General features: G+C 39.0%; 1 protein-coding gene across 1 annotated transcript in view; it reads right to left on the bottom strand.

Moving 5' to 3' along the window:
* The window catches only part of LOC139709130 (mitogen-activated protein kinase kinase kinase 4-like), a 37880-nt gene that overhangs the window by 4706 nt on the left and 8831 nt on the right, over positions 1–24343 (bottom strand). Inside the window, exons 7-22 of the mRNA XM_071621091.1 lie at positions 23698–23805; positions 23009–23108; positions 21404–21487; positions 19523–19786; positions 18642–18791; positions 17363–17524; positions 15593–15720; positions 14088–14169; positions 13306–13378; positions 12505–12708; positions 10788–11135; positions 9908–9981; positions 8017–8133; positions 5373–5405; positions 656–815; positions 18–137 (exon numbers count right to left, since the gene is read on the bottom strand). Coding sequence (XP_071477192.1) covers positions 18–137; positions 656–815; positions 5373–5405; positions 8017–8133; positions 9908–9981; positions 10788–11135; positions 12505–12708; positions 13306–13378; positions 14088–14169; positions 15593–15720; positions 17363–17524; positions 18642–18791; positions 19523–19786; positions 21404–21487; positions 23009–23108; positions 23698–23805 — 2207 coding nt within the window. The remainder of the gene's footprint in view (positions 1–17; positions 138–655; positions 816–5372; positions 5406–8016; positions 8134–9907; positions 9982–10787; positions 11136–12504; positions 12709–13305; positions 13379–14087; positions 14170–15592; positions 15721–17362; positions 17525–18641; positions 18792–19522; positions 19787–21403; positions 21488–23008; positions 23109–23697; positions 23806–24343) is intronic.

Below are 24343 nucleotides of genomic sequence, written 5' to 3' on the forward strand. Positions count from 1 at the left end.
AGGGTGTGATTCCAAACCTGCAGTGCCCATGGTGGTGTTGACCTCTCCGTGCATCGTGGTGTGCGTCTTGAGTTTGATGGCGGCGCCAAAGTCTCCCAGCTTGACGTGTCCGTCGGAGGACAGGAAGATGTTGGCTCCTGGTGTTCGTCATATCAGGAAGAAAAATTGAAGATAGAATCAGATTTTTCTCAATATTCTGCAAAGTAGAATAAACTTACCCAAAAAGATATAATAACAATAATTCTTCAAGGGCCTGAACATCATTTTACATTGCAGAGGGCAATTACTGCTGGCAAACCAATTTTTGATCAACTTCTGACACTGTTGGCTGTCTTGCTTCTTGATCACATTAAATAGATAATTGCTTCAAAAAGAAATGAATATATTGCATTCCTCGCTTCACGCAACATATCATTCAAATTCAGTATCAATATCAAGCATGGTTTTACATTCTACTTCTACAGTCACTGTGTAATGTTGTGAGCATGCAGCACACTGTGTACAGACGGTGTACAACTTTTATCTCCAATATCCTGGTGTATGTTGTGATCATGCAACACACTGTGTACTGATGGTGTAGTATTTTCACCTTCGATAAAGCGGTGTATAAAGTTGTAATCATGCCATATACAGTGTACCGATGGTGTATCATTACCTTTGATATCCCGGTGTATAATGTTGTTATCGTGTAGCACACTGACAGCAATGGTGATCTCCCTGGTGTACTGACGGATCATCTCCTCAGGCAGACCAGTCTTGGCCACCTCAGCGATGGTGCCCTCATCACAGTACTCCATGAAGATGAGCAGCTCCTCCTGGTTAGAGAGAAGTTGGTATCCATGGTTACATGATGCAATCAGGCATCACATGGGGGGTGGTTACTTGTGAAAACTCAGTCTTATGTCTTAGCTGCTGGTTTATTTACAGTGGTTCAAAGGGAGATGCTTTATGTTTGAGCTGATTTCACATATGCTGGGTGAAGCAAAAAGCGATACGTAAAACTTTGGCCAACAAGCTAATCTTGTCATACACCACCTCTCATGCATCATCTCTCACACACCAGCTGTCATACTTATCTCACACACAACACATTTGTTAAAGCACCTTTCTTACACCATCTTTCTAACACCACCGTCCACACATACAGTACCGACAGCGAATTATTTTCCACACGAACATTCGGGAATATTTCCGAATATTCGCGAATCGTAAATTTGCAAATATTCGGGAATATCTGGAAATAATTGGCGCATGATATCTGTAGTGAAATATAGTACATAGCGCCATCTATGCGGGAATATTCACGAATATTCGTGAATTTACGATGCGCGCAATGCGCAAACATTCGCGAATATGTGGAAAATAATTCGCTGTCAGTACTGTATCTCCTTCATACAACATGCTTCCAACAACTTCTTATACATGTACTGTATATGCCCTATATTTTATAGCGAGTCTAAATTTTCGCGAATCGGGACTTCCTGACGATTTCGTGAGTGGTTAAATTCGCGATCATGGAGTACTGTCCTGAACGGAGAAATGTATACATGCGCGTCACATTCATATAGGGATCAGAGTCATTATTTTTGTGTGTCTTTAATTTCGCGAATAGCACCTGACTTGCGAAATTCGCGAAATATTCAGCATATACAGTAATATCTCTCATCCATCACTTTTCCAACATCACCAACCATACAGCACTTTCTATACATCGTCTTTCCTACACCATCTTTCCTACATCACCTTTTGAACATAATTTTTCAGGCATTATCTTTCATTTGGCACTTTTCACAAGACACTTTCAACACCATCTTGCAAACAACACTTTTCATATACAGGTGACTCCCATTATAACAAAATCCTTGAGACCAGCAGGTTTTTTTCATCATTTCAAAATATCATTATAAACGAAGGGAATTTTTCACCATAGACTTCAATGATATTATGGAACCTGAATTTTTACTCTGTTGTAATTAAATTTTGTTATCACTATGTTCATTGTAATGGGAGTGCCCTGTGCATCCTTCCATACACCATTCTTCACACAACTTTCATACACTACCTCTGATGCACAACTTTTCACACGCCATTGTAAGACTGGAAAAAAAAAATGTCTGTCCCTCAAGAGCTACAATCATTCCTTCTTGAACAATCCGTGTTATCTCTTAATTGCAGTAACCAGTATGCTCATTTCAAGCAAGTTTCATGCACATGCAATTTAGTGATGTTCTTTCTAATGCAGTTAATGGTTGATTACATGGTGCAGTACAAGGCAGCACATTGTATATCACATTACTCTTATTTCCCTTTGTATTCTGAGCCGCACTGTACACAATGATGATCCTGGTCACCAAAAGTTCAAAAATTTGGGGATTATCTTCCTCTTTTTCTTCTTCTTGTTAATGCCTTTATTTGTAATACCAATGAGAAAAGTAAAACCTTTTTCTTTTCTTTTTTAAACAGAACGACTTCTGGTCATTCTTAGGTAACTTGCAAATCAACATAAAATCTCATCAAGTTGAAATGTACCAGCAATTGCAAAATATATAGACCTCCCAGACCTCTCCTTGAGAAAAATGTTCTTTGTTTGGGGTGGTTTTCTTTTCTTTTCTTTTCTTTTCTTTTCTTTTTTTTTTTGGGGGGGGGGGTCAGGGTTGTTTGTTTGTTCATTTGGGTTTTTTGTTTGTTTTTTGTTTTTGTTGTTGTTGTTTTGGTAGACATGACAACCACGGGGAATAGAGAGGGGTTTTTTTTCTCTTTTTGGATTCAAATTTACATTACGAGATTTGTGACTATAACTACATGTGACATCTGAATAATCAGAACAGAAAAGAGAAATGGTTCCTAGAGTTTGATCAGAATTTGCAATGATATCTGGGATTTCAGGAATTTGGTATATTTCTGTGTTTACATGCCTTATGATGATATCATTCTGCTGTGACATGGTAACACTGCTTCATGCTGGAATACATCTCTAATGTGAATGTGAAAAAAAAGGGAAGAAGTCAATTTTGGTGATAGATGCCTGACATGATATATATTTATTTTCAGACGATGACGAGAGCATGTGAGACAAAATTCGGCCCAGCAATCTGAAACGGATGGCATCAGAAGAATGTGCCATACACATTCATCTGACATCCCTCATCAACCACACACACACAGACACACACACAAACACATGCACACACAAATACACACACACACACACACACACACATACACATGGGCCAAGAACCATGGATCATTAAAAATCATGGGTGTGGCTGCCACAGCGTAAGATGATACATCACTGTACTGACAGACCATGGAATCCATTTGGAAAGATTTTCATGATACAAGCACAATGAACTGTCAATCAGCCTCTCACTTTGCTCTCCGACCTCTTCAATGATATTTTTTCCCCTACATATTTCTGTACGTTTCTATACCTACAATTATCTTGTAGCTACAATGTAGCATCAATGCATGTGGAATGCACATAAACACATGCAATTAAAACAAGGAAAAGTAGAAATTACGCGGTGCGTAATATATGTCCCCGCCGGAAGAAGCATTTTGTAGCAAAATGTACGATATAGGTCAAAAAACAAGGTCAAAGGTCAAAGAAGTCAAAGGTCAAAATTCTGTGTAGAAGTTTTGAAGCCCTCACCTAGTGCCATCACATAAAGCAAATGGAATCGAAATCGGGTTAGAAATGGCGAAGGAGTAGCATTTTGTAGCCAATGTACAATATAGGTCAAAAATCAAGGTCAAAGGTCAAAGAAGTCAAAGGTCAAAATTCTGTGTAGAAGTTTTGAAGCCCTTATCACATAAAGCAAACGGAATCAAAATCGGGTTAGAAATGGCGAAGGAGTAGCATTATGTAGCAAAATGTACAAGATAGGTCAAAGGTCAAGGTCAAAGGTCACAACTGAAATTCTGTGTCGTAGTTTCAAAGCTCCCATGTAGTGCTATCATATAAAGCAAACAGAATCAAAATTGGTTCATAAATGACAGAGAAGTAGCAAATTGAAGATTTTGATCACACACGGACGCACAGACAGACACACAGACAGACACACAGACACACAGACACACACACGTACGGAGCCCGTTTCATAGTCCCCTGCTCGAACTCGTTCGGCGGGGACAAAAAGAAAAGAGAATACATGTCATTCAATAAAATGAGTTTCTTGCAGAAAGCTGAAAAAAAAAATGACTGCTGAAGTGACATGATGAATATCAAAGGACCAGTTCACCTTCATATACACAAGGACTAAGAAAAGGCATGAATATTAGTAGAACACATTGAGGAAAATTGGACAATCTGTCAGAAAGTTATAAAATGCTAAAGTTGCCATGCCGCAATTGCTGGATGAGGAGACTATATATGTACTATAGCTTGTGATGTCACATGTGTAGAACAATATAAAGAAAATATAAACAAAATTTAACATATTTCAACTGACCTCACATCACAGAAGAGCACTTGACTTGCCTATTTCAAAAGGCAGGGGATTAATATTACCAATAACACAACTCAGTACTGCAGAGACTCCAACCCCAATCACCTTCTGATTGGGAGATTCTCCGGCCTAAAACCCCTAGCAAACGGGAGATTCCAATTTGATGTGCGCGAAGTTCCTTGCTCTAGGGTTCTAGATGCTCTCTCGTGCTATCTAAGGCTTATTTTTTCAACATACAATGATATTAAGTAAGAAATCATTTCAAGCGGGAGACACAGAGCCAGGGCGGGAGAAATTAAATCTCAAGTGGGAGAACGGGAGATTTTGCAAAAAAGGGATTTCGGAGGGAGATCTCCCGTCGAAAACGGGAGGGTTGGAGTCTCTGGTACTGAATCAAGGGAATGTGTACTTTTTCCAAGAAATTTTGTGGAATTCTCTTCAAATTTTCCTTATATTGTTCTACGCATATGACATCATGCACTGTAGTAGTCTTTTCATCCAGCAGTGACAGCACAGAAACTTTAAAAACTCATCACTTTTGAACAGATAGTCTGATTATTCTGAAACTTTTACTAATGTGTTCTACTAATACTGCTGCATTCACTCAATCCATGGGACATATCAAGGTGAACCTGTCCTTTAAAGGTTGGCTACTGTATATTCAGCTGGTGTTTAGCAATCGGATCAAACAACCCACGCATGCACTGGTAATCTTTCTTGAGGCAACTGATCCCATGACAAAGTCAAGCAGCATGAGTTTCAGGGATGAGAATCAATCCTTCAGACATTCACCTCTCATGCACATATACAACATGCCGCAGACAGAAAAAGAAAAAAAATAACAAGCCATATGCATGAGGGGCATTACAAGTACTGAATGCTCTCTCTCTCAACGATAATTTGAGTAGCCATGGCAACCCTTACATATTGACTCCACTCCTGGTGATTGGGCGGACACTGCAAGAGAGGGAGGGGCAAGGACTTACAGGTGTGGCAACAAGACATGGGTCGGTGCAGTAACAAACAAATTTAAAAAAACAGCAAGAGTTGAAGGGAGGACATCAGGCCGGTTGGGGGTTGAAATTACCAGTCGCGTGTAGTGGTAGCAATTCAGAACTGGTATATGATCGGACTATCTAAAGTCTGATTCAACAACATGATCCAGTTGACTTTAGAAAATGGACTGGTCTTAGTTGAACGGGATGGTTAAAGTTTCATTAATGTTAAACATAAAATAAGGAATTCACAGAAATTTTAACTTCAAACACGAATAAGGAGGTACATGTATTAAAATCAAATATAAATATACCGAGTAATTGAGATATATTTTCTTCCAATCATCTTTTCCATTTTCTATTCACATCACTTTATGATATACTGTAGTGGTATGTTAACCCTAACTAGGCCGGGCTATTTAGGTAGATGATAGAGCTGGGGGGGGCCTCCCAGGCGCCCCCCCCCCCCTCCAGATCTCAACCGTCGACCGCGCGATCGCGACGAAAATTGGCACACACATTGCCTATGATGTAATCAAAGGTACCATGAAGTTAATTTTTTCAAAAATTATCATTTACACTAAATTATGCTAAGTTATGCATAATGATGCATGAAATCAGACAATTTGGTATAAATCACTAAATAAAGCTCAAAACAGGCACATTTTTTGTGTAAATATTCTTTTTAGTGTCCCTAGCAAATGTAACAGAAAAAAATTGCGCAATCAGAAAAAATTTCCTAAGTGTTTTATTGTTTTTTGAATTTTGTATGTATTTCCTTGTTTTTCGACTTTACGTTTTTCATTGTTTTTTCAATGAAATTTGTCCGCGACATTGTTCTGAACAAGAAAATATGTTATTAATTGATTTTAATCAATGAAACCCCCAAATAATCATGCTTTTATGAAATTTGCCTGTAAACACAGTTTGCATTGAAATTGTACACGAATTCACATTTTTGAGCAATTTTTGGTCTGACATGCACGTGCATATTTATGCGCAACTTCGGAACCGCACGCCCGGGCATCGCAAATTTGGTGTCAAAAGATGCAAGAGACTCAAAAGAAAAAAGTCATGAAACGTCACGGCGATAGCTTCTCGCGATAGCGATACATCGCGCGAAACGTCGAGGGGGGGCCTCAGAGGCCCCCCCCCCCCCCGGCCTAGTTAGGGTTAAACTGTTGTCAAAAAAACAAAGAAACTGGTCACACTGCTAAGAGGTGGGGGCACCCACTACAGAAGAGGACAACAGAGTGAGGGATGAACCAATAACACCATTTACCCCGTGTGTCTGGGAGTCACTACACCAATACTCAATCGGTGTAAAAGCATTTGGTTACACCAGAAGAGGGTCTTTCTTGAGGCGAAGGGAGAATTGCCCAGCACATGAATCTCTTACACCTCTTTATAATATTTGGTGTAGCTCTACACTAGTAACACCCCTCATCAATCCATGTCGACAGTTAATGTGGTCAGATAATGCACTGGCACACGAGGGGAAGCAGACAGAGAGGTTGTTGGAGAGGTTGTTTGACACCACTTATTCTGTGTACTGGTATGTCCACACATTACACCAATCATCACTCTGTTTTCTTGGTAAGTTTAGGACTACTGCAAACGTGTCAAAGTATGGGTGGTAGAGGAGGTGTTGTGACTAATTATGTAATACCATTCACTCTGTGTATACTAGAACACCACTGTACACATTGTTAATTTGTGTTCTGGTAAATTATTTTCGTCTCATAACTGTAAAACCAGAAATTTTTGATATGGATGACATTTTTGCGAATTTTGCGAGGAGCCAAGATTTGCATTAAGTACTAGTAAAACGCACACAAAAGTTTCTATCCACACTATGCACTGAATGTTAGCCACATCACTAACTCTGTGTATCTTAGCACTGATACACTTAGCATGGACTTGTGTCATCACAAACTAGTCTCTGTGCTCCAGTGTCACGAGGATGAGGATTGTTGGCTAAACCTCTCACACTACTCGCTTTGTGTATCTTGACACCATGACACTCATCATCAAATTGAGTCATTAAAAATTAGTCCCAATGGTCTAGTGTCATGAGGATTATTGGTTAAATCTCTTAACACCAGTTATGTTGTGTATCCAAACACCACTGCAATGAGCAGTAATTTGTGTCATCAAAAAGTAGTCAGTGTGATCCAGTCTCACAAGAATGAGGGTTAATGACTAAATATCTTAACACCACTCACTCTGTGTACCTCAACACCATTACACTAATCATCAATCAATGAAATAAAAAATTTATCATAGTGCTCTAGTGTCACAAGAAGGGCAATTGTACACTAAATATCTGAACACCACTTACTCCGTGTATCTCAACACCATTACACTCATTATCAAAATGTGTCATAAAAAACAATTATCATAGTGCTCTAGTGTCAAAAGGAGGGTGATTGTCCACCATAAATCTCTTAGCGCCACTTACTCCATGTATCTCAACACCATTACACTCATTATCAATCTGTGTCATCAAGAATTCATTGTAGTGCTCTAGTGCCACTAGGAGGATAGTCCACTATATCTTAAACACCACTTACTCTGTGTATCTCAACACCATAGTACTTGACCAGGTTTGGGTGCCGGATGCCCTCCAGATTTTTGATCTCATCAGCAATGTCTCGTATCACCTGGTGGTCATTCCTCTGGAAACGCATCTTCAATACAACAAACGAGAATAGGAAATTAACCAGAATAGGAAAGTAACAAGAATAGGAAATTAGCAGGTCTGTTAATGTACTAATATATTATGGGAGCGTAGTGGTGCATATGCAAAAACATGAGAGAAAGAGCGAGTGAAAGTGACAAAGAGCGAAAGGGCGTGTGATAGTGTGTGAGGCGGGTGTCGAAAGAGAGTGTGTGAATACCAAACCCTGATCATCTGTGTTTTCATTATGATGTTATGTTTGCGGCTTGCTCAGTTTGTAGGTCTACATGTCCTGTCGTATGACCTCGTTTCCTAATGTCAGTATTTTACTTGTTTCATTTGTATGAATACCTCTTTGTAATATCTGTTGTCTCTTTTACGATGTAATTCAAAGTGCAATTCAGTCGTATGACTGCGAGACATGAATACTTCAATAAAATACCATTTATCTAAACAGAGAGACAAAGATTAATTCATGTTTGCCTGACCTGTAATTCCACTGCCAAAGCTGTAAGCAACGTTCCATTTTTTAATTTAATCTTTGCAGCATTTCTGTTCATCTAGATAAGAGAACTGTTGAAATCTGAAGCTGGTCAGAAAGCATTCAGATGTACTGCAAATGTCAATATTTTCATGTGATTCATTTTTCGTGATTGAAAGTCAGTGCTCCAAAACATATTTGCGGGTTTTTGACTTGGCGCTGTGCAATTGTCAACCAATTCAAAATATGCAGAGAAAATTGTGAAGATATTTTTGCGGGTTTTAGAATTCACGCTAGCCAGAAGTAGCGCGAAATATGCGAAAATTAATGTACCACAAATATTTATACATTTACAGTAGGCAACAAATGGGATAATGTCTCCTAAATATATCAGAAACTCCAAGGATTCAAAAACTTGTTGACAGAGAATGAGACACACATATGCTACAACTCATGGTAACACCATGTTTACACTGACCAGAGTTCATGTAGATTTATCTATTTATTTATTTTTTTGTGGGGGGGGGGGAGGGTAACCAGTACTCTTCAAAATCAACAGATGGGTCACTGTAATTCATGTATTTGTAAGTAGCCATGCAGCATTGCATAGTTGTGTTTTGTCTCGCACAAGTACTGCAAACACAGAATATCTTGCCATGTGAACATTTTCACACAATGTTCACAGCAAGGCACCGGGGCAAGATAACTATTGCAGGTGCTTTGTTTACACTGTTTTTTCTTACATGTGAACACAACCATCAACAAGTGCTGAATGTGCACTCGAATCACAGTACACCATATTCACGCATTCATTTTTATTTTTTCTCACATTGGAAAACCTAGTAGCCTAGTCTGATTTATTGGGGATGTTTTTGAGCAAGATTTGTGGTTAATTGCTTTAGTTCTGACTGCAAAATTCAAATCACACGCTAAGGTCATGACAATCTAATCTCATTAAAGGGATAGTATAGTTTTTGATTAAGATGGGGTTTCAGGTTTCAACTTTTTTTGTGTGGGATAATTAAAAACCACTCACATGAAAAATAAAAGAGCATACAATTCTAAGAGATATTTAAGGTGTGTTCCATCTTTTATTAGGACCGCTTTGTTTTTGAATATCTCAGCCATTTTAAAACTGATATTCATCACATAAACTTTGAATTCCTCCTAGAATTGTATGGTCTTTAATATTTCATATATGTGGTTTCTAATGATCTTGCAAGAAGTTAAAACCCAAAGTCCCATCTCAACCAAAGCTATACCCTCCCTTTCAGATCTTCCAATTCTACTGATGCAAACATACCTCCTTCACAGCCAACGTCTCTCCAGTATTCATATTGATGCAAGAGTAAACGGTAGTGCCAAACTGGCCTTCGCCTGAAAGGGCAAGTAGCAGAAGGTACATGGAAGTGCACATTCTATTTCACAGCTCACACTTACATTGTATATGTATTTTCATTTAATTGAATATGGCGTTGGTAACGCATTACATAATAATCACCATCTATTTTCTCACAGCTGTCAACAGAGGGTATTTGGCCACAAAAGAAACATCTGCTTGATCAAGACAACATGAATAAGGTTTGATTGGCCCTATAGTATGTCTGTATGAGTTGCAGTTGGACCTTTAAAATTAGGACTAAACCTCCAGTCATAACAATTTAGCACAACCATAATGTCCAAACTGCTTTCGAGAAAATATCAAAGTGAGGTATAGTGAGTGACAAGTATGTGGCATTAGATTTTAAGTAACACTAAACTGTAACAGCTTGACTTGTATATGTGCCCAGCCACACCACATGGTGGTTTTATTTTACAGTGTAAGAACATGAGTGCGGTAATAACAAAAAAAAATTATTAATATAGAATTGACACTAACATTATGCATTACTTTCTTACTAACATTGCAATTATTTTTATCATATTATTATCATTATCATTATTATTACTATTGTCATCATCATTATCATTACTATCATTATTATTATTATCATCATCATCATCATTATCATCCATAGTAGTACATGAAGGTAGTAGTAGTAGCATCAATATTACAATTTTTATCATTTCTATTATCATTTTCATCACTATTACTATTTTCAACACACAAAATAATGGCAAGTTTCCTATAATCAATCGTATGAAACCCTATCATCAATAACAATAATTTTGGCCACACTCACCAATCTTGAAGCCCCGCTGCCACCTGAAAGTCACCTTCTTGCAGTTGATGTTGACCACCTCCTGGCTGTGCTGCTGGTCGCTCACCCTCCCGATCATGGAGCGGTTCTGCAGGAGGGCGGTGCGCTTCCGCTCAAGCTCCTCAATCTCGCTGACCCGGCGGGCGATGCTGCCGCGGGCGCAGCCGGCCGGAGTCCCGCCCGCTGACATTGACCCAGCGACACCGGTACCGCCGGAGGGCGTGCCGTCGACGTCCCGGGAGAGGGTACGAAAGACTTGGGAGTGGCCGGCGGGGGTAGAGCACAAGGGGTTGGGGCTGGCACGCCGGTCGTAGCGCGGAAAGCCTGGATCTGATCAGTGGACACAAACAGATGGAAGAAATATATATATATATAGCTGGTCTTTCAACGACAGATATGGACTCTGGGCTTTAATCTGAACAGTTCAACTCAGCCTCAATACTGAACAAATATTGTAGGTACAATTGTGATTATTTTACAGGCCATTATGAGAAAGTGTCATTACAAAATGCAGAAAGGGGTCATGTGTTGTTAAGGAGTTTTCTGAGGGAAAAAAGAAGAAGTTTATTTCAAAAGAAAGAAAGGAAAGGCGAATGCAGAGACAGTCCGAATTATAACAAAGTTTAATCTCAGTGTTATATTGGTAGCCCTCAAACATTATTCATTATAATTCTTTCTGTGGATGGCACATGGTTGCCCCTGAGTTCGAGGATTTAAACATTCCCTCATGATAATGCCTACACAAATTTGCTACGCACTTGCCAGAGGCGTTTTAAACTCTTGGCGTAGAAAGATTTGCCAGAAAGCCCACATCTTTCCTACTGGACCGCAGCACAGCCTGCTATGGGCAATTTAACACGATTTTAACCATGCACTGCATTTCAGAATTAAGACAAACTAAAATAGTGGAATCAAACAATGACAAGCACAGGTCATATTCACGTCCACACCTACTTTGTAGCCAAGTACTTAACATCAAAACAAACAGTTCACTGCCGTTTACAAAGAAGTCCTCAGGACCGGTGGTTTTCTTTCGTTATATCGAAATGTCGTTACAGCTGAAGAGTAAAGCACATGAAGATATATAGATGGTAATTTGGGGGCCTGAAATTTTACTTAATTAGGCGCGGTCAGACTGGCAAAAGATCGAGAAGTTTAATATTAATTTTCCCATTCTTTTGTCGTGCGGTCACACTGGCAGCCAAACTTCTCGATCTTTGGATTGAGAAGTTTGTGTCATCGGTGCGTGCGCGCAAGAAAGAAGAAAGAACGTGCCATCCGATGTCTAGTTATTATGACGGAACAATGCACATCTGTACATGACAATGGCCTCGCTTTTCAGAGACACTACCCGCAAGCAGTGGTGGACTGGTCACGTGACAAAGATCGCGAAATTTCAGTTTCTCGCGGTCACACTGGCAAAAGATCAAGAAGTTTGGAGGGGCAGGGGGAAAAATCCCTAGTTGATGTGGGAAGTTTCGCGAGAAGTTTTGGGGGAAGTTTCGCGGGAAGTTTGCGGTCACACTGGCAAAACTTCGAGATCTTATAGAGCGTGATCTTAAACTTCTCGATCTTTTGCCAGTCTGACTGCGCCTACCGTAACGAGAATTTCGGTATAATCATGCTTGTTAAAACTGGAGTGGCACTGTGCAACAGGACAATGCACACAAGAGGAACGATCTAACCCTTTTCGTCTTACCTAGCCTGTCCTCCGTGGGACTGGTGTTGGAGGAGGAGGCGATGGACAGGAACCTCTCCATGCTGGGAATCCTCCTCAGGTCCCCCGTGCTGGTCGGAGAGGTGACGGACTGCTCCGACGACGAGCTCGTCCTCGACGACTTGCTGCTTCGCGTGCCAATGCGTGGCACCTTGCTCCCAGCGAAGTCGGGGGACGCAATGCGAACTTTAGGAATTCAAAGCAAAATGCAATGATAGCTATTGTGAAAGTGGAAATTTTGTACATTTTGAACAACAAGAAACCAGCACAAAAATAAAAGCACACCAATTCTTTTTTTGTTTTTCAGAAGTAACACCTTTTTGTATTATGATTCCGTGGAATTAAAAACTTCAGTGGAAAAACGATCAAAGAAAATGGGATTCCATCGAATTTAAAAACATGTGAAATCCATCTTACCCGACCTGGTGCAAACAAGCACTCACACAAAATTGCCCACTTCTAAGCATCTGAAAATTATGAGCCTGGAAAAATCCTACTCAACAGCAAGTATACTGAACAATGAAGGCTGGATATATCAATCTAGCAAGTTAAAAAATTACATACAATGTAGATCTCTAGCATGGCATGAAAAGTCAATACACCATCCATAGACTTTACTTTTATCTATTCAAACACATTTATCTCATTTTTCCAGTTGCAAAATTCTTATAGAAAAAATATTCAGATTTACATCTATATGTAACAGACTTTGAACAATATTTTTCTAGTAACAGATTTCCTGACCGGCGAGTGCTGAAAGGATTGTCATCTCCACTGATTTACCTGGACTGGCTGGAGAGGGTTTGCCTTGACCGATCACATGCTGGATACACCGCATCATTAGAGATTGGAGCTCCTGGTAACAAAATGGGGGGAAAAAAGAGAATACTGGTTTATTGGTGTTCAAGCATCATTTATCATCATTTCATTATATTCTTATCCATGTTTGTTTGTTGTTTTTTTTTTTTTTTTTTTTTTTTTTTTGGGGGGGGAGAGAAGGGGGAGTGGCAGCTTCTACTTTAAAGAGATAAGAATGCAGTAAACAACAGGTAATGGCCTTCAACTACCTAGTCCTGAGTAACTGGAAAATTTTCTCTGAGCTAATTCATTCTCTTAGCTTTTTTATTTCACAATTTCACTATCTAGAACTCAGACTCTGTAACTAGCATATTGCACTAACTGATCAATCAGCTTCAATATCAGAATAATTAGATATATTCGCATAATCAAGCACATCATTGCATTTCTCAAACTTTACTCCTCTTTTTCTATAAATGTCCATTGCTGTCGGTCATTCAAGAGCACACGACAGGAAAGGGGGGAATAGCACAACTGGCTTCTCAGTGCCGTAAGTCAAAATTATTCTGTGTTTAAGCACATTGGAACAGAAAAACCCCATAGTGTTATACACATTGTCCAAAGTCCCAACTAAAGAAAGGGATAACAAGGGCATGATGCTTACGTTTGTCTTTACCACAAACAGCCACATTGCATGATACACAAGTGATAGTTTCAAGTCATGCTTCTGAGAAGGTTAAAAAAAAAAGAGTGTGGCAATGACTGACCTGGAACTCTTCGTCCATGAGGTGAGTCACGTTGCGGGGTTCACAGGCCAAAATCAAGAACTCAAAGCCCTGGTTGGACCACCTGGAGATAGATATATTGATGAAGAGAATTTAAAATCAGAATGATAGGTTCCATATACCATACGACAAGCTGGTAAACTTGGTTTCGTACCAGAGCAGAGCGGGCTCTGAAAAATTCGAACGAGCCGTTAGTTTGACTCGACGCGGTACCGCGACAATCAATATACACGTATTGTATGAAACCATTATTGCATGATTACTAAGACATGAGAGCACTTTGGGGCGAGTAAGTCTCACAGTGTTAGTTATATGAAAGGTACTTTAACCTGAAACACAAACTAAGACAAGGAAACTCAGGGAAACTTTTGAGGTACCAAAACTTTATATTATCTTTAATAGCATGCAATTATTTCATGGGAGCAATTGTCTCAGGAGCAAATGTCATGGAACCATATTAAAACGAGCTGTTGACTAAACCATTATTGTAGTTGCCATTACATTCAGGCCTTGGCTTGGACCACGCACGTGAACTTCCAAAATGTTATATAAAACAAATGGTGAATGGTCTCTTTCTGTGCAATGGAACACGATTTTGCATTCAGTGAGACTGAGAGGCAAGCTACTCAATACAACTCTGCTGTTGGCTTGTTGAAAAGAGCTATTTATTTCATACCTCATGCAAAACCATAAAACTTGAATTTTCAACCCCCCCTCAAAAAAAAACAAACAAACAGAAAAATTGTAGCATTTTCTTTACATTTTTAAAAATAATATTGTTGCCCTAATGTGACATGACAGATTGTTGTAATCTTCTTACCAAGTTATGACAGTGCTTAGACTAAACCAAAACTTTAAAAATTCACAGCTAATGAACAAATTGTCTAATTTTCCACAAACTGCAGTAACGTATGGTACTAATATTTTTGCATAAACTTCTTTATCATACCAGTTACAAGATATCCTGTAGCTGGCACAACCCCCCCGCAGAGGCTACATATGGGATATGTCATAGTTATAAATGCAGAAATGAAACTATTCATTAGCATTTTGTTGAATGCTATAATTGCTGCATTCATTGAATGCTAGTATGTGCAACTAAAGACAATTTTGTCCTCTTTGAAATGATACAAAACCTGAGAATGTTTCTTTTTTTTTTTTTGGGGGGGGGGGAAGGGTGCAAAGTAAAGAGAAATAGCTTTGAGAGCTGTTAGTTTGAATGCCCTCATGTGGAAAGGTGGCTGGCCACCTTTGGTGTTCATGCGGAGGCGTGTGTGTACGCTGACCTGGGGCCCGTTGCACAAAAGTTACAATTATGGTAACTTTGCCATCCAATGGTAACTTCCATGGAATTCTTGATTTTGATTGGCTGCTGAGCATTGTTGCCATGGTAGTTACCATTGGATGGCAAAGTTACCATGATAATAGTAACTTTTATGCAACAGGCCCCTGATTGTGGGTTGAAAAACTGAATGCAGCAGTATTACCTCGGTCTACAGCCCTTTCCTCGCTCAAACTTCTTGAGGACAAAGTTCATCCACTTCTGAGCCAGCTTGAGGATGGATTCGCCGAGGCCCTGCTTGTTGGACAGCAGTCGACTCACTTCCTTGTGGTACTGAATGTGACATGCAAGATAAAAGAAGTAAATCATACCATCACAACCAACAAAATGGCTCTAAATTTACGATTAGTGAATGGAATGTTAGGATTGCTGGCTATTAGAGTTACATTGAATGAACATCACACAAACAAGTTTCCAAAGAGAGTTCTTCTGAGAAATTAAAGGGATCGTATAGTTTTGGTTGAGACCTAATTTCAGGTTTCTAACATTTTTTGTGAGGTACATATTGTAATGAGAAACCTCTTATGAAATATTACAGAGCATGTAATTCTATGAGGAATTCAACGTTTATTTGATGAAAATTGATTTTGAAATGGCAGAGATATCCAAAAAAGAGCGATTCTAATAAAGTGTGGGACCCACACTTTATTACGATCGCTTTGTTTTACTTTCTTTTTGGATGTTTCAGTCATTCCAACCCCGATTTTCATCAAATAAACTGTGAATTCCTCTTAAAATGGTATGCTCTGTACTATATCATAAGTGTTTCTTGGTATCTCGCAAAAAGTTAGAAGCCAAATTCTCATCTCCACCAATACTGTACCATCCCTTTAAGCTTCACCTCTTTTGTTGCTGTTTTTTTGTAGTCATTACCATACAAAATGTTGAAACTCATTTTCAAGATGTATAATCTTGCTATGTTTTATAAGGACGAATGCCAATGTTTCACATATTATTGGTTTCCACGACACATTTGTTTCTCTGATTAACTTCATTTGAACAAAAGAGAAGAGAGACAACAAATATGGAAATAACTCCACTTAATTCAATAAACTAATTTGCAATTTTGACTTCTCATACACACACAAATTGTCCATCTATGCTTGTGGTGTCATGCCTTGAACAAAATTTAAGTTATAGCTCTCAGTCTCACATATTCACTGATGCATCAAATTTTGTTGTTGAATTCTAGGATGTCAAATATTCCATAGAGCAAAATGAACAAACAAGAGAGGAAAAAAAAAAAGGTATTGACTAAAAATAACACCAGAGTAACTTTTGATCAGATCATCATCTTTGGCAAATGATATTGGAAATGTTATATACATTTCAGTGACACACACATTTTTTTTTCTTTTAGCACACATTCTTTGCACTTAATACGGACATATGAAGGTATTATCACTCCCCTGCTTTCTTGAAGAGTTAAGCTAAGTGCTCTTTGAAAGCATTATCAACATCGAAATAATTATGTTTGCCATATTATTTTCTATATATCATTGTCCTACTGTCACATCACAAAATGCTGGAGTCTTCCCATCCAGTGATACGTCACACAAGATATACTATAAAACAAGAAATTTTTGCGTGCATTTTAATTTCGCGAATTTCGCGAGCGCCAAAATTCGCGAAATTAAAATGCACGCAAAAGTTTTTGTCTACACTACATGCATTGAACACCAGTGGCAATTCGCAAAAATTTCATGCCACGAAAAGGGCTGTCAGCTCCAATTCGTGAAAATTTCATGCCGCGAATATATCATGTTTTACAGTAACCAAAACTGAAAAAAGAGAAAGAGAGAGAGAAGGGATTGCCGTGACTTTTCTCAAAATTCACTGATGTGTACTAATACTATTTTTGCATTCAGTGATTCCACAAGACGTACATTTGCGAGTTAGAAGGGGCATGTCTTACCTCAAAGGCCACAGAGAAACACTGGCACATGGCGTCCCGGAAGTAGGCGGCGATGCTCATCCTCTCCGTCTCCTCCATGTCGGCCACGGAGTCGACGTCCAGGTTCTCCTCCACCAGGGAGATGGCCTCCACGATCTTGTGGCACAGGGTGAGGGCATTATCCTACGGGTAAGCAAAAAGGGGAGGGGAGAGAATGGGGGAGGTGGTCTGTCAGTACAGTGGATTCCCATTATAACGAAGTTCTCGGGACAGATAATTTTCTTAATATAACCGAACAAATAAATAATAAAAAAACATAGAACGTATAATGTTGTGGCCTGAAATTTTACTTCGTTGTCACCACAATTTCGTTAAAACTGTGTTTATTACAACAGGAGTGCACTGTAGTTGAGTAGCCACTGCAACCCTCTCCCTTTCACCTGCTGAGGACATACTGATTTAGCTATAACACACACTTTCCATGGACAACCACCAGAGTATACTCGGGGGACCTAGACTTTAATGGATTAACCCTTGCTGTACCTTATTCGCTGATTTGCACCCACGCTAGAGTGCTTTCTTCAATGATTGGCACAGATGTCTAGAAACTAATTGTCAATGAACAGAAATTTACAAGTTGGGTAATGATGAAATCGCAAAATATTAGCCAAAAAGATACGCCGACAGTATTGCAGTCTGAGAACATATCCGATCATTGTTGTTACATAATATTCTATATTAATTGGTTGTCAGTACTCAACAAACATGGCCTTAGCAATAACCATCCATCTTGTGCGAGGGTGAATCCAATTCAGCTTGTTGGGAAAATATGATTGCTAGGGCAGGATCGACCATCATGCAATATTCTACCTACTGATTACTGAATAAGGAGGGCTCTTCTGCAACAAAAGTCGTGTACTACAATCAAAGCTATTTTACACTTTGACCTCAAAATACTCCACAACAACACACTATCCTAGTAAATAACATCAGCCAGACAAGTTTCTTAGTAGACTCTTCCAATATATTGCAAGCGATTTACAAATGGTGGCAGATGAATTTTGAGCCCTTCTAAGAACTAGGTGTTACCTTTAATAAAGTAAAGCTCATTTACATAGACCTTTAAAGGGTGATATCAAAGCATGCACAATAGTTTACATGGGCAGGTAGTCTTCATAGAAAAGATGCCATTACATGTGCAATGCTCTCTAGGGAATACTTAAGTCTCTAGGGACATGTGGCCTTAATAGACAAGTGGTCACCGAAGCAGGTTTGACTTGTGTCTGCTCAACCCCCCTACCTTCAGTTCCTCGAGGGCATCGGCGATGGTGTTGTGGCTGGAGGTCTGCTCATTGACCAGAGTGACTGTGCTGCTCATGGCCCGCTGGAAGGCCTTGCGCTGCATGGTCAGCTCGGAGAAGTGGTTGACCACCAGCAGAATACTGTCAACCTGTAGGGAGGGGACGCAGAAAAAGAGGTGGCGGTCATTTATCCCTTTCTGTGCCAGAGACTTTGGACAGTGTGCATAATGCCATGGCATTTTCTGTGCCAACAGGCACTAAAAGCACTCAAAGGGTTAAAGCAAAGAGCCTAGGCACAACAGTGCAATTTGATGAAGATCGAATCATAGTTAGGAAAGATTTAGAATGGTAAATTTCCATTAAATTTCACAAAACAGCTCTCAAGAAATATATTGTATACACTGAATATTTCGCGAATTTTTTTCTTTTCACGAATTTCGCGAGTCAGGTGCTATTTGCGAAATTAAAGACACACAAAAACATTGACTATGATCCCGATATGAATGTGACATACACGTATACATTTCTTCGTTCAGTACAAGTTCTGAAATGTGAGTTAGGGATAGAAACATCCAGTGTAAAAAAAGTTAATAAGTATAATCAATGTTAAGTATTGTTAAATACACAAAATGTGAGCAATAGTTATAATAAAATTGTTTCTAAAACTAAACTGTCTACAGTTATGTGTTAGTGAGAAAAATAGTGATATCCCTTTATATTTTAGGCTTTACTGCAAAAATTTTACACGGTAGGATGTTTTGTGATACAACTGACCTACACATATGCATCAAATGTGATAACTCGAACAAAATCAAAATCACTGCTCCCAATGTTAAACATTGCCTTTAATTTCTCAGTGTTAGCCCTTTGGTGGTGTCACCTGTATATCGGAGGTGGCGATGGTGGTCTCAATGTTGGGGTTGACCGAGGTGGTGTCCCCGCCCCACGTGGAGGCCAGCTCCCCCTCAACGTCCTTGACCAGCAGCAGGTAGCCGTTACTGGGGTCAGGCGAGGTTGGGTCAGAGGTCGTCAGGAAGTCCTCCCGCCCGCAGAGGTCATTCAGGAGGTGCAGGATCTGCGGGACGTTGTTGTGGAGGTGCTGGGGGACGAAGACCTGGTAACCGGGGCAACTGCTCAGCAGAACCTGGGGAAAAGGGGGGGGGGGTGGGTGGGGTGGCGGGAAGATGAGACAGCGAATATATAAAGAATTTGATTGCAAAATGGGCCAAGAAAAAAAAAAAGTTGTATTGACGTAACACAACCGACCCTAAAAATATCCGTGACCCTAGAGATTTCAAAGAAACATTCTTCGCTATCGCAATCACGATAGCACAATATTTTGATATTGACAGTGCAATCATTATCGCTTCGGCGCAGTCGCCATCTTTTCCCGTATTTCGTCGGTTCTCATTCAAGTTTCACAACTTTTATCTTTTTTTTGCAATTTATCTGCTTGTTTTCATTTAATCCGCGTGTGTGGCAGCATGATTTTTTCTTACAACATCCGGTTGTTTCTACAAGTTTTTATTTGTACTTCACCATATGCAGTCGTACAGTGTTAGTTTCACTGCAAAGTGCGGTGGTAAAAAAAAAAAAAAATCGACCTACCTACCCTAAAATAAAACCTTTCACGTGATACCTCACTTGTAACATAACAAGGCATATTCTGGAAGTTATGATTAAAAACATCCCATATTTTCCGATTATTTTCTTCGTTTTCTAGCAGTATAAATTACATACAATATTTCAACTTGTATCAGGACAATTACCCCCCAGCTAAATACTGGTTAGGGATAAGCTTAGCGTAAAGAGGTTTAGGATTAGGATTAGGGTCAGGGGAAGGGGAATGGTCTGAGGTAATTGTCCAGGGGGTAATTGCCCTAGACCCATTTCAACTTAACAAGAAAGGAGTCAACTTGTTTGTAGATCAAACTCTTTATATTTCTGAATGGGATTGTCACTCTATAATTTGGTGCCCTCTCAGACAACTGATTTCACTTCAAGTAGCTCTCACCACAAACTTTGAGGCATATGTTCAAGGGAAGACAAAATAGACAAAATCAGAATTTCAAATGCTTGTAAAGTACATTCGCCTCTCAGCAGAGCACTTCGACTTTGACAAATTCATAATTTCACAAGCTTGTATGATATGCTTACCTTTAACACAGCACTTTGATTTGACATAACCTATTGCAGAGGTACCAAAGATTACCATCAATACCTTCATTTGCATAGTGAGGTGTGTGGCAACTTTCCATACTTCATTGACCAATCAAACTACATTGTAGCACACTGTGTTTAGGGGAGCTATACACTATGGAGCAATTTCACAATGAGGTGTAATTACTGTATCCAAAACTAACAATAACCTACAGAAGAGTTACACTTCACATCCCTGTTCAAGTTCCCTGTTCAATTTGTTCATGTTGTGAGTTCACAATAACTTTCTGATCTTCTAAGAAACTATTCAACTCAAATGAAAGTCACAGACAGGCCTGCCTGTGTTCACCCATCAAATTGCGGAGATTCCACAGAGCAATCAAGTAAATGCTTGTGTGCTATCTGCAACTCAACAGACACAGTCAAATAATTCCAAAATCAGGAAGATTTCATTTTCTCCTATTCATACATGAAGAGACATCAAGGTTTCAAGGAAAGCCTCCTGTAGAGTCAGGAAGACTTGGCAGCTCTGGATAGAGCAGCAGCATGTCAAGAAATAAAATGGCTGAAAAGTTGTGTCGCCGACAAAATTGTTCCTTACCCTGACATGTCCCGATAGCTTGAGGTTCGCCGTCAAGTCTGCCATGGAGGTGTTCAGCTTGAATGCCGCAGCAATCTCTAAATCCTGAGAGGACAAAGTGAAATGAAGCTGTGATAGAAGAATCCTTGCCATAATCATAAGTACTGTATATGCCATATATTTAGCGAGTCTAAAATTTCGTGAATCCGAACTTCCCAACGATATCGTGAGTAATTAAATTCGCGATTGTGGAGTCCTGTACTGAACGGAGAATTGTGTACGCACAAGTCACATTCATACTGGGATCAGAGTTAATATTTTCGCGTGTCTTTAATTTCGCGAATAGCACCTGACTTGTGAAATTAACGAAAATAAAAACCTCACGAAATATTCGGCGTATACAGTATCAAAACAGTATTACTTTTGCAGAGTACAGAGGTGTAACTCTTTTCATGAGAAGACAATGTTAGTTTGTGTGGAAATCTATACAAGTCATTGACAAGCCTTACCAATGGATCATTTTCTCTTCAAGATACTTATTGTTTTCTGAGATGAAATTTGCTCCAATGTACATGCTTGGGAACAAAATTGCACTCAACCATCGCATGCATTTCATATATCTGCAAGGTATTAGCTATAACAGGGCCTGACATTAGCAGAGGCCCGATGGCCTGAGTGGGCAGCCAAACTTAAAAATGAATGTCTATATTACTTTATATTTTGGGCCACCAAAATTTCACCTTCAAAAATCTTAGTGGCCCGAACTGGCCACCAAAGAAAAAAGTTAGTGTTTAGTCCTGGCTATAAGCAGACACACACAATGGAACGTGCACACAAGAATAGTTTGCACAAGAATTACCTTTCATTAGCCACATGGGCACAACAATTTTAAGAATGAAGCTTATTACGAAGCTAATTTCTGTAGCTTGTGAGAAATGTTTACTTACAGGTACAATTTCTTCTTGGTATGTCTGGTGTGCATGTGTGTGTGTGTTTACACCTCCAAAATTTAGTCTTTTTTTCTTTCATTTTGTGTGACAGGACATCTGACATTTCATTTCACATAAATCCATCTATTAATTCTCAGCAGATGCCATTTCAATTCAATTCAATTCAATTTATTTTCATATTTCTCAAGGAAGGAATATTCACCAAATACAGTAAATTAAAGTGAAACACAATATCCAGCTAGGATGCACAATAAATTATTGTGAACATATAGAACATGGCGGTCAATCTTTGTAAGTTTGGCTCTATGTATAAATGCTAAAGAAATAAGATGGAACCTACTTAAGAGCAAGCTTGTTAAACGTAGGTCCCACTTCTGAACAGAGTGTAAAAAAACAGATGAGGAGCATGGATGCAACATAGGATCAAATTATAGAAAACAAAAATTTTTAAAAAGGCAAGACTACTTGGGGATATAGCAGATTCTTCTCAAATACAGAGAAGACTTGCTTTTACAGACAATTAGATTAATGATTCAGATGTCAATGATATCATTCATGATAACCGCAACATGATTTCACGAATATCAAATATGTCAGACTTGCTTTGTGGATAAGGAGGAGAGGTGCGTGGAGAAGAAGAAGAGGTGTTAAAGAAAAGAACTTTTCGGCAGCTCACCTTGCTCAGCATCTTGGCAAAGCCCAATGCCTTGGCAGACCTGTCGCGAACCTCGAAGAAAAGCTCACGGAATTTTCGACAGGAGTTCCGATAGATGTGCCTACAGAGGTGTGTGAAGTTACGATGGTGGATGGTGAGGAAACAGAAATTTTCATTCACGAATACTCCCCCCCCCCCAAAAAAAAAAAAAAAAATAATAATAATGATAATAACATTATCTTAGGCTTAACATATATCTGAGTGCATTAAAGTTGTTTGTGTTCATGGCGGGATTGAAGTTATTTTGGCCATGCATTTTACAATAACATGTACATGTTCACTTTGAACAAGATCAAATAACTCACTAACAGATGGTGGAGAATCTGATTAGAATACACACAAGAAATGAAGTCATTTAATTTCACTTCCTTTATTACCGATATGATTATCAAAACCATCATCATCATTGCCATAATAACGACTATCATCATTTCCATCAGGACCAAACAAACTGTATTTTGCCGGACAGCAATTGTCTTCCATTTTCTGCGGATAGAGTATATAAACTGTTCTTAAAAGCATTTCAGATTGACTCAGTGCAAGGCGTGTCTATGTTCATTTTGGGGGAAATGCACAAGATTTTCAGTGTATGGTAATAAAAGAGGAATATTATCCCAAGATGCAGACAAAAAATGTACACTGCGACTCACCTGGTAGTCTCACTCGCAGACTCGCTATCCTGGAGACTCATGCAGACGTCATCCACCTTCTCTTCCAGGTACTCAAACGTTGATTGCAGCAAGTTACTGGCCATGATGCTTGGGGTGAGATAAATTATTAAAGAAGCATGAACATTTTTTTTTTAAAGAGAGAATGTATCTTCCTCAGTCAGAGATGCAAACCTTTGTAACCAGCATCACAGTATTCTGAGAGCTGAAAAGGGGAACTTTTTATTTGATTTTGATTTTATTTTATTTTCTTCAACATAATTTCATAAATAAAATCAAAATTCTTTTCAGTAATACCACAAACAAAAATCAATATACAGATTACAATGTATATGATTCAAAGAGAAAATATATTAATTGTGTACATTAATTCCATTAACCAAATATATATTGTACTGAATTTGCAAGTATCTGACTGAGAAGTTATACAGAAGAAGGACTGTCATTTTTGGTGGAAAAAAAAAAATAATCTTTTCTGCAATAGACATGTGTAGTAAAACAATGTGGAAAAAAACAGTATTTTCCATGAAACCTGCAGTAGTTTTGGCACACACACAAAAAAACTAATAAGGTACAATACTCTACAAAAAAAACCCTGAAAAATAACAGTTGACATCTCTGCACAACC

This window comes from Diadema antillarum, unplaced genomic scaffold (genome assembly GCF_040938485.1).
Source record: "Diadema antillarum isolate AM-2024a unplaced genomic scaffold, OU_Dant_1.0 seq00001410_RagTag, whole genome shotgun sequence".
Taxonomy (NCBI): domain Eukaryota; kingdom Metazoa; phylum Echinodermata; class Echinoidea; order Diadematoida; family Diadematidae; genus Diadema; species Diadema antillarum.